The sequence below is a fragment of the Sinocyclocheilus rhinocerous genome, unplaced genomic scaffold (genome assembly GCF_001515625.1).
Source record: "Sinocyclocheilus rhinocerous isolate Xijiao unplaced genomic scaffold, SAMN03320098_v1.1 scaffold708, whole genome shotgun sequence".
NCBI lineage: Eukaryota > Metazoa > Chordata > Actinopteri > Cypriniformes > Cyprinidae > Sinocyclocheilus > Sinocyclocheilus rhinocerous.
In genome coordinates, this window is record NW_015635523.1 from 588,435 (window position 1) to 600,990 (window position 12,556).

General features: G+C 41.4%; 1 protein-coding gene across 4 annotated transcripts in view; it reads left to right on the forward strand.

Moving 5' to 3' along the window:
- The window catches only part of robo3 (roundabout, axon guidance receptor, homolog 3 (Drosophila)), an 85,408-nt gene that overhangs the window by 5,400 nt on the left and 67,452 nt on the right, over positions 1–12,556 (forward strand). For all 4 annotated transcript variants that reach the window (XM_016561363.1, XM_016561364.1, XM_016561366.1 and 1 more), the window contains exon 2: positions 8,451–8,777. In XM_016561363.1, the coding sequence (XP_016416849.1) occupies positions 8,451–8,777 (327 nt within the window). The remainder of the gene's footprint in view (positions 1–8,450; positions 8,778–12,556) is intronic.

Here is a 12,556-nt window from a genome sequence, read left to right on the forward strand (position 1 = left end):
ATAATTTTACTGTTTTGAGTTAATATTTAAACTTTTTTTATTTTACATTACAAATAGTTTTAGTTAATATACAGCTTTTACATTTTTTTTTAGATATCTTGTCTGTTGAAGTTTTCTCGTAAACGATTTGTGCAGTATAGAGACTAAGAATGCAAATTAACTCTTAAATTTAGAATTTTCAGTCTCTAGCTCTCAGACTGGAGTCAGAAATGAACCAGTGCTTGGACAAAACTGCCACCAATAGTGACAGAAATGCCCCAGTTACCCAAAATAGGGCTAAAGTGCTCCCTGAGGGAATTCTCTTTTATCTCAAACATTTGATATATTTTATATATAAATTAAAACATTTTACACTACCAAAGCATGAAAGTCTGAAACTGCCATTGCACTCCCTAGCAGTGTATTATAGCATTCAGTTGAACTCATCTGATATTTGTCATAATATTATATTCTGTTTTAAATCTAAAAATGGAAAGTAGTCATTAATTTGGCTGCTAAAGCTATGCATTCACTTTGTCAGCATATGAATGCACAGCATTATTATGCAGTCCATTAATTAGTCTTTTATCTCATATGCCTTTCTCAAGAAGAAAATTCTTCCCTCCCTACATGTCAGTCTTGTATCCAGCCATGCCAGGACTGCTCATGTTTATGACCGACCCAGTGAGTCATTCTTATGCAAAACACCCACCATCTCGACGAGCACCACTCGACTTAAATGTTAAACCTGTTAAATGCATGAGTCACTAATTGAAAGCAATTCAGCTGTGTATTTCACCAGCGCAGTGCCATATGTTGCAGATCTTCAGAAACATTCACAGGTTAAGTCCAGCGCTAAGGGAAGCCTAGGGGTTTTCCTACCCCTCTTTTAAGTAATTTCCTCCTGCAATCATCAGCCATCAAAGCAACAAGAACACATCCTGAATGTGATATGTTATCTTCTGGACCTCAGGGGGAGATATGCAGAGTTCCCGCTGTTCTGGGAGCAGACAAATGTTGAATATAGGCCTAATCATCGTCCCTTTCGATGCATGCTTTCCCCGAGCATGTATTTAACATGAAGCCCATCCATACAGTGCCAACTACGCCCTAGTCCTTTTCATCTCTCTCTGTTTGACTTTCAAAGATCCAGTTCATGAATAGTCAGGTCGGCTCTCGATTGAAGGCCCCGGCCATTGAAGATTGAAAGAATTTTAAAGCGGCTGTATCATTTTTGATGAGAAGAAAGTGACTTCAAAGCCCGCTTACACTTTGTTTTACCTTTTCACTGGAATTTGACCTGAAGCTGAAAAATGGCAGTCTTAAGGGATCAGGAGACGAGGTGGTCTTCTGAGGGAACTTCGCTTGTGCTTAAAAGCGACTGGTGTGAATAGCAGAAAAAAGATCAGGTTTGGCAAAGCATCTAGATCTTCTGTACAGTCAGATTCCTCAGCCTGGAACTTCACTTCCTGCTAAATTTGTGGTTCTGTGTGGGCCTCACCTAGCAATGCTGGGGTCAAGCGGAAAGTGCCTGTTGGGATTAATCCAGCGGAACGTGATGCACCACTAGGAGGACCAGGAAGCTGATGCTATCTCAACCAGTCCCGGTATGCTGGTCGCCCCAACCGGCCACTTCCATTAACGGGGCACTGAAGAGGTCCAGACAACACCGAGCAGCTGGGATGGAGCTCCACTGTCGCCACCATGCACAATTTATCTTTTATTCCCTACTTCTTCCTCTATGGGACACGTCGACGCCCCCTTGAGATATGCGATATGCCATTGACATGTATTCCAGATGTGTTTTTCTTTGGTGAGGAGAGTTTGAATTACAGGAGGTCAGGGAAAACAGACTGTGATATTATTGTAGTGCCTTCGGAGAGGGTTCGCAGAATCTGAATAAACCCGGGCGAATGTGTCTCAGAGTACTGATACATATCTGAGTATATGGCAACACAAAAAGACAGCTATTCCCAGAGAAAAGCAAAGGATTCCTCACAGCCTCTACTAAAAATGCCTAAAAAATTTTTTTACGCCTCAATGGCTTGATCACCTGAGGCAACTCCGAGCTCAGTGTTGTTTGAGATCGCGGGGTTTAGGGTCAGTACTTAAAGAGAACCACTGAAAGAACCGTATTTACTCCCTCCTCTTTTCCGCCAAGTCTTCTCTCGGGAATCCACAGAGGGATCAATACCTTCAGCTGGATGTTGCCACTGCCCAGCAAGAAGGTTCATTTCAAGTACTGTTTATTTTGTGAAGTGAGAAGGTTCTCAAAGCAATGGAGTGGCCAGATGAGCCTTTGTGTGAAGATAAAATCTGATGTGTCAGGAAGTCCCATTTGCACCACTCTAAAGATTAAGGATTTGGGATTGGGTTGGGTTATATATCACAAAGTGTTTTGTGCAGTAAGTAGGAATGTCTATCTATCTACTAACCAGTACCCTTTGCATTCATGTTAAATAATACTATTTTAACAAAGAGAGTATTTCATCCCTTTGAACAACATCAAAGCTCATGTAATGGACACACAGCCCCTGAACCCACAATGGTACGTAGACTTTGTTTTGCTAAGGCTCCGTGACTCGATGCTGTCTCTTCCTGTTAGAATGAGAAATCCTCTTCATCCCCTGCAGTAAACACAACATCTTTTGCTGTTTCTTAAGCAGGAAGCACATAAGCAGCTCTTGCCACAAACCCTAAAGGTGTCAGGTTGCTCTGTAGAAGCTGTCATGGAATTTCTGCACTTGCCACTGCACTTAATCCATCCCGGTTCCCACCTCGCAGGGTTGATCCAGGCAGAAACACTCTAGTCCCAGAGGAAAACAGCAGCCCTCCTGTGTAATTTCCTTTTTGCATGTGACCAGCTTCACTTTGTCCTCTCACCATCAGGAGCCGCAGGAGTAAAGAGCGTAGCTTTATGACCCCGGGTTTGTGTTCTTTCTCAAGAGCCCCTTTGTTGTTTGTAAATGCAAAAAAACAGATCGGTTAAGAAAGAGTGTCGGAAGGAACGCCCCCCACTTCTTAATTTAACTTAGGGTAATGAATGCACATTTGCAAATCAATTCCCAGATTCCAGTGAAAAAAGGAGGGGGTGAGGTTGTAAAATAATTAACTATTTAAGGGGGGCGGGAAGCCACTCAAAAGAATTGCAGATGAGGATTGGGAGAAAGAAAGTTGGCCATTTTTGTCTTTGGTGTTAAACTTTGTGCTTTGAGCATCAAAGCTTTGTGCTTTTATGTAATACTGAAGCTTGACATGCTGCAAAATTGCTTTATATGTCAAAGTTCTTCTGGATCTTGTCTTATTCATCTAAGTAAAAAAATGCTTTTGTTCAAGATTTGATACTAATTTTGTCCCGCGCTGATAATTCCTCCTGCATTTTAATTTGCGCTTCTTTAGAACTACTTAATTCATCTTTCTTCTTGTGACCTCCAGGTTTTCACACATACTTCAAGAGATGGAGACAATTATTAGATCGACATCTGACCTTTCCTTGTATGGTTGTCATGGAGATCCTTTGGCATTGACACCTTCTTCTTGGAAAATTCTGAATATTTGCATATGTCGCTGCACTTGCTGTTTGTGAAAATTTTCCAGAGCATGTCTTGTTACTGCAATATGGCTTGCATCATCTGTCTTTGTTTAGCTGGGCCGTGTTTAGAGATCTTATTTCCTCCCCCAACACTGGAGATAAATATTCTTAGTGCTAAAAGCCCCTTGGGATTGATCAGAAGGATAGCCAGATGCATGTATTTCCTCCCAGAGCCGGCTCACCTCCCCCCTCTTCCTTCACATAACAAGGTCAAACCCCTATTACAGTACAAGGGCTTGATACCTTTAAGAGCAGATGAGTTGTAGTTGCAGCACCTCCCTTTATCCCCGAATCAATCTAACTGCTGGAACCATTACTAGCATGTCACACAGTGAGATTGCCACTTGTATGGGTTCTTCCAGATAGGACATGCTCTAAATTCAGCAGCATTTATTGGATGTAATCCTTAACAGCTGGACTGAAGTTGTGCTACTGTTGTAGCATAGAATTAGCCTAGATTTTTGTGCTCGAAGTATTTTGAAAAATTCAAAATTGAAGAATGCTCTATCTATCTATCTATCTATCTATCTATCTAGTAAGATATATTTATTTTCTAGTTAAAATAATAGTTATATTCTTTTTTGTGAATTTTAATTGTACTTTACTCAAATTTGAGTATCTTTTTTTATTCTACTTCAATTAAAATTCTATTCAAATTTTGGAACTAGCCAGGTCTAAAAGATCTAAAACTAAATTGGAATCTAAAAGGCATAATAACAAAAAACATGTTTCTGAGTCATTGTTGACAATTTGCTGTGGTTGCTAGGGCATTCTGTTTGGTTGCTAGGTGGTTACTTACTGGCCAAGGTTAAAAGTTAAAGGTCTATATGAGATTCCCAACATACGACTCAAGTTCCTCCTGGAACTTTATGATCTGCTATGTGAAAATCATAAGTCTGATCACTTAGAAATGTAATCCTTAAGAAGCCGCATGGTTTGAAGTATCATTCATGTCATTCATTCAGAGCGACTTGCCTTGGCGAGCACATTAATAATGAATGTAGGCAAGATTGTCTCAGTTTTATTTTACTTGGCGACCAGAAATCAAAGCACTTCCCACAATTCAGTGGAGCCAAGCAGCCTTTTGTGATGAGGTTATTAAAATTATATCACCTTAGTTCTGCCTTATTCACTTCCTTATTTGATCACTTCTTTCCTACCTTGTCAGTACCAGAGACATTTTAATGTTCGTTTCCAAGCGTTGTTATATAAAAGATGCTCTTGGAGATGTGTTATCTGCCTAAGAAGGCCCTTAAAGTGCACTGTTTCCCAGAGGGTTGATTTTCTCTGACAGGGTGTGAGACCACAGAGTTCCTTAGAGTCGTCAAAATCCCCCAAACGCCCATCATGGACCATCAAGTAGCCGTTCTAGCACCTCATAATGGGCGACTCGTTGGTCTAGAAGACTCAGAAAGCTCAGGGCGAACGATTAATCAGCTTTCCAGATGTTGTTTTCCACTTCTATATGCACAGTTGGTCGCTCTCTTAGACTGTCCCAAGTCCCCCTGGTCTTCTCGAGGTCACATTTAGGTGAGATTGCTTCTACTTTTGTAGGCGTTTAGCTCAGTCTTTACTTTCCATCTCTTTCCCTGCCTTACATCTCCTCTGTGGTAGGTCGGGAGTGTTTGGTCTGTTTTATTTATAAGCCTGTTCTTGGATTCTTACCCCACTGTTTCTCCTCCATCCCCTGCCAACCACAGTCTGTTCGGCAGTCCATAAGTGTCCGCTAAAAGCTATTAGCCAAACCTTGGCGGTCTCCGCTCCCTTAACCCAGCGGGGCCACAGGGCTTTTTGTTTTGAAAGACTGGAAGGGCAACAGTTCTGGGGATTCGGAGGTGAACACAAAGCTTGCGGTTTGGTCATTGCCGTCTGTTGTGGATGAAGTCCAATGTACTACAACTGTAAGGTCATTGTGTCATGTTATTCATAGCTGGGGTAAAGTGGTTGGGAAATGGGTTTGTTTTAAGTTGCATTAGTCTTTGGCCCAGGGGTGTTTATCCACTCGACTGAATATGAAGTAATAAAGCAAAGTAAAGCTTTGCAGATCTGAATGGCAAGAAATAATCCTTAAAAGCACTGTTTTTTAATGCCATGTTGCTAGTTTATCTCCATGTGCGTGAAATGCATTACTGTGTTTTTCTCGTAATCCTGTGTAATTTTTGTGTATTTTCAGGTTGTGATGGACGTTTCCCCAGGGGGATGTCTGTAGCTTTTTGTTAGAGCTATCACACCTGATTCATTTCCAACTGAAAGATATTTTCACCATCCCTCACTCTGACTGCTGGAAATCACAGTCTCTCTCCTGTCACAAATTTTAAACCCCAGTATAATTGTTGCCACCGGGATCGGTAATTATAAAAAAAACACAAAAAAAAACACCATGCACAATGACTCACTTTCATCCCCAGATATCTCCCGATGGCTGAAATTCCCCGGTCTTGTTGAGAATCAGTTTGTGTTGTTATTCATCCGTAATTGTCCTACCACCACACTGTCATTCAAATTGGGAGAGAGAAAAGCAATTTCAAAGCTTTCTGAAAGCCTACCTGAATTACCATACCACCGGTTTCTCCTTCCTCCCCCCCTAAACAACTGTGTGAAACAAAAAACCCTTGGCAGTCAGCATGAATTCATATGCGCCTTAAAACAGAAGACAAATTATATATACATATCCCAGCATTCCAGCTACTGCAGGATTGAAATTAATTTCTGTTTTCTTTGATAGCTGTTGAATTTAGAGCATGTAATTTTCATACTGCCAGTTTATGACATGCATATGAGCAATACATATGTATAACTTCTTAATTTTACCTAGTCGAGTGTTGGCGGAAATTGTATTTTACATCCTTGTCAACAGTGACATGAATAATCAACTTGTAAAGATAGCATTGGTAAAGCAGGTGCTGGATCCAAGACATAGTGCATCTTATTGGCTAACCTCCAACTGGAATTAGGCTAAGAGCAGTTTTTTGGTGTAAAGTGAGAATTTATGCTCTTTGCTTGGAATAATAAATTTTTTTTGGCAGATTATTAGTCATCAAATAACTTTATTTATACAGATTTTGTACACCACGTGTGAAGTTTCTGACGACCATGTCATGTCCGCACTCAAAGCAACAATTTTGCATGGAACATCACAAGCACAAAACTTGTTTAATGTCTAATTGACAATTATGTGGAACTTGATGAGAGGAAGTATATTAAGAATCATACAAATATAAAATTTTAAAAAATGCTGAATGAAATTGCTGTTAATAAAATTGAATCGAATTGTATATTGAATTTGCAAAAACTGTCAAATTAGAAAGCTGTGAATCATGAATCAAAAAGATTCACAACTAGGGCTGGGTATCGTTCAAAAATTTTCGATACTGATACCTTGACTTCGATACCGGTTCCTGAACGATACTTCTTTCGATACCAATTTTATGAAATCAATTTTAACAAGATTACATTATCTAAAAAGAAAAACTTTGGTTTTATTTTTCAGCTTGTTGATGTTTATACACATAACACGCGCTTTCGGTCATGTAGTATGAACGGACATCTGCATATGATCGGAACTCCACGCAGCTCGGATAGGGCTACTCTCCATTGGAAATGAATGACTGAATGACCGGTCTGTCGCTTGTCGTTTGTCGGAGATAGTGGAAAGCCGGCTTGAAACGCAGTGGAAACGCCAGTATGACGAGGATCATTTTCATTTTAAAACATAAACGCACCAGTGTAAATGTAGCCTTACATCTAAGGGGGCTGGGACGCATTAGCACTACAGCCTCACGTGTGCGCCACATCTCTGAGTGTAACCGGTGTAAACTAGTAGGTGTGTTCGACTTGACGCGGACCGACTGTGCAGACCGATCAGTGTATTACAGTACCACGAGAGCTAAAGAGAGCAGACTGCTCCGTGCGCTTTCGAATCGCTCTTGCGGATGTCAAACACTGATCGATCTGCGCCGCACCTCTTCTAGTCGAACACACCAGCTAGTGCTGCAGGCTTAAGGCCAAAGTATTATACAGTATCCACATTACGTCATTTTCGTCATCAGGAGGGCTCAAGGACAGCCGTGCACCCCGTCCGCGTGCAGGCAATTTTTTGAGACCACGCGGACAGTCCGCGTACAACAGCGCATGCGCGAGGTGAAAGTTGAGACAGAGTGCAAGTCAAACTGCGCCTGTGTCGAGCTCGTCCGTCCGCACTCATCCGCGGTTGAGTATAATTTGAAAGCTCTGCGGACGTGGCTGAGCGTGAGACGGAACGGAACGCGGAAAGTGAAGTATACCCGGGCCTTTATTGGCTCACTGACGCTGATGAGATTAACCCCTTAGGTATCGAAATTTGGTACCGAACAACGAGACGTTTTTCGATACTCGATGGTATCGAGGCAACACTGACGCTGATGAGATTAAGCCCTTAGGGATCGAAATTTGGTACCAAACGACGAGACGTTTTTTCAATACTCTATGGTATCGAGGCAATTCGGTCGGTGCCTAAAAAGTATCGAACTCGATACCCAGCCCTATTCACAACTGTACTTGTATTGCATGTTGCACTGTATCGCATCTGGGGTTGCACTTTATTTTAAGGTGTCTTTGTTACAGTGTAATTATATATTTAAGTACGGAGTAATATTAATTAACTACATGTACTTACTATATGGTTAGGGTTAGGATTAGGGTCTGGCTTAGGGTTGCGTGCATGTAATTATGCATAATTTATTGTTATTATAATAGTAAGTACATGTAACATGTAACAAGGACACCTTAAAATAAAGTGTTACCGCATTTAAGACACCCTGTTATTGTAGTTGTTTTTATACCAAATTCTCTCAATTGCATGTAATGCAAATAGTGACCACCGATTCTCTCTCTCTTACAGGATCTCGGCCGAGGTTGGAAGATGCCGCGCCACGGATTGTCGAACACCCCTCAGACCTCATTGTTTCCAAGGGCGAGCCCGCCACGTTGAACTGTAAGGCCGAAGGTCGGCCGACCCCTATGGTGGAGTGGTACAAAGATGGCGAGAGAGTTGAAACGGACCGTGAGGATCCACGCTCGCACCGCATGCTCCTCCCTAGCGGTTCCCTCTTCTTCCTCCGAATCGTTCATGGAAGACGCAGCAAGCCTGACGAAGGAGTGTACGTGTGCGTAGCGAGGAATTACTTGGGTGAAGCCGTCAGCCGTAATGCCTCTTTGGAGGTCGCAAGTAAGTCGGCTCATTTGTACTCTGATCCTTGCCTCGCGCTCTCTTCCTCAATCTCTCCGACTGCAAATTTCTGCAGTGCTCATCTTTTTTCCGCTGCTTCTATAAAGCTTTCCCATTTTGTCCTGCTCTCCTCATCTTTTTCCCTTCTCCTCCATCTCCACTCGATCTTGTTTAGTCTTCCACTCGCTGCGGCGGCCCATAACCATCGTCCCTGGTGGAGTGAAGCACTGAGGTCATTGTTAGTTTTAGAGGAGGTAATCTGATTTGTGGTATTAATGTAGATGGATGATAGCTGGTATTCGAGATAAATTCAACCCCAGAAATAGCCAAGAGAGGAGCATAATGCTGGCGGCTTCCAGGTGACAGATGTTAGCTTAAAAAAATCCACTAGCATCTCAGTGTTTCTCATGGAATGGCTCCAGGTTTTAACAGCAGGGCTTCCCATATCCAATACGCGCTAATTAAATGCTGATGACACTATTTGATTTCGGTCATTAGATTATTGCCAATTTCATTATGCTTCCGCAACATTATGTTTTTGTTATGCGACCTCAGAGCTTTCTGATACAGAATTGTTTCTAGGTGGCCTGCAAACCTTAAGTGGTTTTGTCAAAGGACAGATCCCTCACCTGCTTGAGTATTTCACCATCTGCTCCAAGATATCAGCGAGACGTAATGGTCCCCATGTTCTGGCACCGCTTGGAAAAAATAGCACCATTCTCACATAATTCAAAGCCAGAACGCAGATTCAGTCTCCAGCTACTCATAAATCCTGTCTATTAAATTCCTCTTCCATGCATTCTTATTGCAAAACGCTTCAAAACCCAAAGCATTTACAATTCACTCACACTGCTATCTAATTAGGATCTGAACCTCCTTGTTGAGCTGCAGTATCTTTATTTAAAAGGGAAAGCAAAGAAACTGTATTACTTTTGATGTCTTCAGGATTAATTGAAGTTGGTGCAGCTCTCCAAAGCTGGAAATAACAGTTATTTGCTGCATGATGATATTTATTCTCATTCTCGAGGAGCGTTTTCAGATTGGATTTCTTTTCAGTTTGATTTTTATTTCTTCTTTCTAATCAGCAGTGAAAGTTATATTTCTCTCATATTTCCATATCAAATATTTTTGAGTTTTCAGATTGGATTTGAACAATAACTCCATTCAATTATAAGACTGACTGTTGGATGCTGTTACCAAAACCATTAACCTACATTTCAGATTAATTTATTAGTGATATCCCACGCCTAAAAGACACTGTGCTGTTTCAAAACTCCAAGTTCATTGTAAGTTCGTGATCCATGAGGGTTACAGAACAGATGGTCTGTTGAATAAAACATTTTTTATTGTTGCTGAGAAAATTAGTTTTCCAAAGTTGCATTAGAGATGGTGGTTTTCATCCAGAATACGATAGAGACTCTCAATTTAATGCTTGGAAATTTGTATGTCTTGGTAACTCCTTTTACAGCAGTATCTAAAAAATATGTTTTTACCTCAGTGAACCGAAAACAAGCTAAACGCATAATCAAGCATCTGAAATTCCCAAGCTTACCCCTACAAATGAAAGGTTTTTGGATGAGTTCTTCTCACATTGAGCAGAAACGTTTGCAGTCTATGTTCCTCAAACGAGACTGTCATTATCATTAACTGTAGACTGAATGTGCGCAGTGGAAAGAATTCTGGTACACAAATAGTTCTAGAACCCCACAGGAGTTGATTCTAGGTCTAGATTCCTAAACCGCACATCCTTGCCAACTGTCTGTCCTGTCCTTTATCCATGCCCCCATCATCCAGGTGGCCTATATCATTAGTTATGATATGTTTGGCTCTCCTGTGAGATGACAGTGCGACATTTCCTCTCTAGGGAATGGTGGCCAAAAACAAGAAAAAATCACATAGATAAAAATATACATTGATAGTATAGCTTAGTCAGTTGTCAGTCTAAAATATGATATATATTCATTATATACTTCCTTTTACAATGCAAATTTCCCTAATTAGTTCATTGAGGCTATTTATACAAGACTAAATTGATTGTGAAATCATAACGGGTACATTAACATATGAAAGCCCACATTTACACCCCAACGCGTTGTTTCAATCCTGACTTCTGTGGAACAAAAAAGAATATAGTTTGACAAATGTTTTAACTGTTTTTGTCCATTTAATGCAAGTCAATGGGGTTCAAAACTACAGTGATTTTCAGAATAGCTTCTTTGGTGTTCCACAGTAGAAAAAAATCCATACCGGTTGGAACAACATGAGGGTGAGTAAATGTTGACAGAATTTCCATTTTTGGTTGATCTATTCCTTTAATATCCCTTTAATGCAATAAAAGTTCAGAATAGCTTTATTTTGATGGAATAAGCTCTGTGGGCATTGTGGTGATGAGATTTGGGCACATAGTGCCAGCTCTCTGCATGGAGATCATCTTTCTCCATCGTGGCATGGATCCATCAGCCAGGTGGTGGGCGGGAGACGGGGATGAGGGGTCTGCTGCCAGCCATAGAGCTTGTCTGGTTCACAGGTTTTGGGGGTTTGGCAGAGAGAGGTATATATATAGCGAGAAAGGGAGGTAGAAAGATAAATAGAAAAGAGAAGGAGGGAACCCATATGCCAGGCGTGTTGATCTGCCACCAGCAGGCAGCATGTCGTACATTAGGAGGGCACAGATCTTCAGTCAAATGCGAGATGTTCTGGTGAGAATAAACAGGCTCTTGGCCCGGTATGCGTGGGAGGGACCGAATTCCCAGAGAGTGTTTTAACAGCCTGTTTATATACGGTGCTTTTGAAGGCGGTATTTATGGTCGAGGAGATGAGTTATGTCAGTACGGTTACATTACTCAGATGATGAAGCCGGAGCTGGGATGATTTACAGTGACAGAACTCTCACACGTTAAATGATAGATGAAAGGGAATGGATCTGTGATAGTTCATCTGTGGTTTGTGGTTTATTACTTTTTAAATGATGCTCAGCATTTGGTGTTGCCCCTCTTTATACTTTTGCATGGCTTATGGGTAAACATCAGCCATTTGGAGCTTCTAATGAAAGTTGTTTTGGGGGGTCAGGACTGTTTCCAGGAGAACAGGTGAAGACGGAACAGCAGCTGTTCTATGGCATGTTGGTGAAAGGAAGATATGATACTCTTCTCCGTTTTGATTAGCTGTGAGAGGCGGGAAACTTTCACACTTTTCCACTTATGGGGAGGGTCCCAAAACCTGTTGTACTGCAAAAACACAGGTCAGCAGCCAGTTTGGTCTGAATTGTAACTAAGGGTGCTTTCACACCTGGCCCGTTGTTTCGGAACCTGGCGCGTTTCCCCCCTTAGCTTGTTTCGTTTGGGCATATGTGAACTCGTTTGGGCATAATTGTAACAATCGCGCTCGGATCTGCGCTACAACAATCGGTCCGAGATCTCCTGAACGAGGTGGTCTCGGCTCGATTGAAAACGAACTCTGGAGCGGTTCGGTTGTAGTGAGAAAGCAATCCGATCTAACAGACCAGCGAACCAGGCTATATCACAATGTATAATGGGTAATTGCTTAAGTTCCGTGAAAAGCAGTAGCTTTGTTGTTTTGCTAATACTTCAAAATGAATCTGTGAATGTCTGTGGGTGAGCACGTCTTCGCCATTCAAAATCAAAGCACACTTTTTTATTTTATAATGCCGTCTTATTGCTCTTCTTTGTAGTAGGTGCATTTTAAAAATGTTTTCCCGATGAATCCTGGACTCCTGCTCAAAATGATAAATTAATATAACGACAGCTACAAAAAAAAAC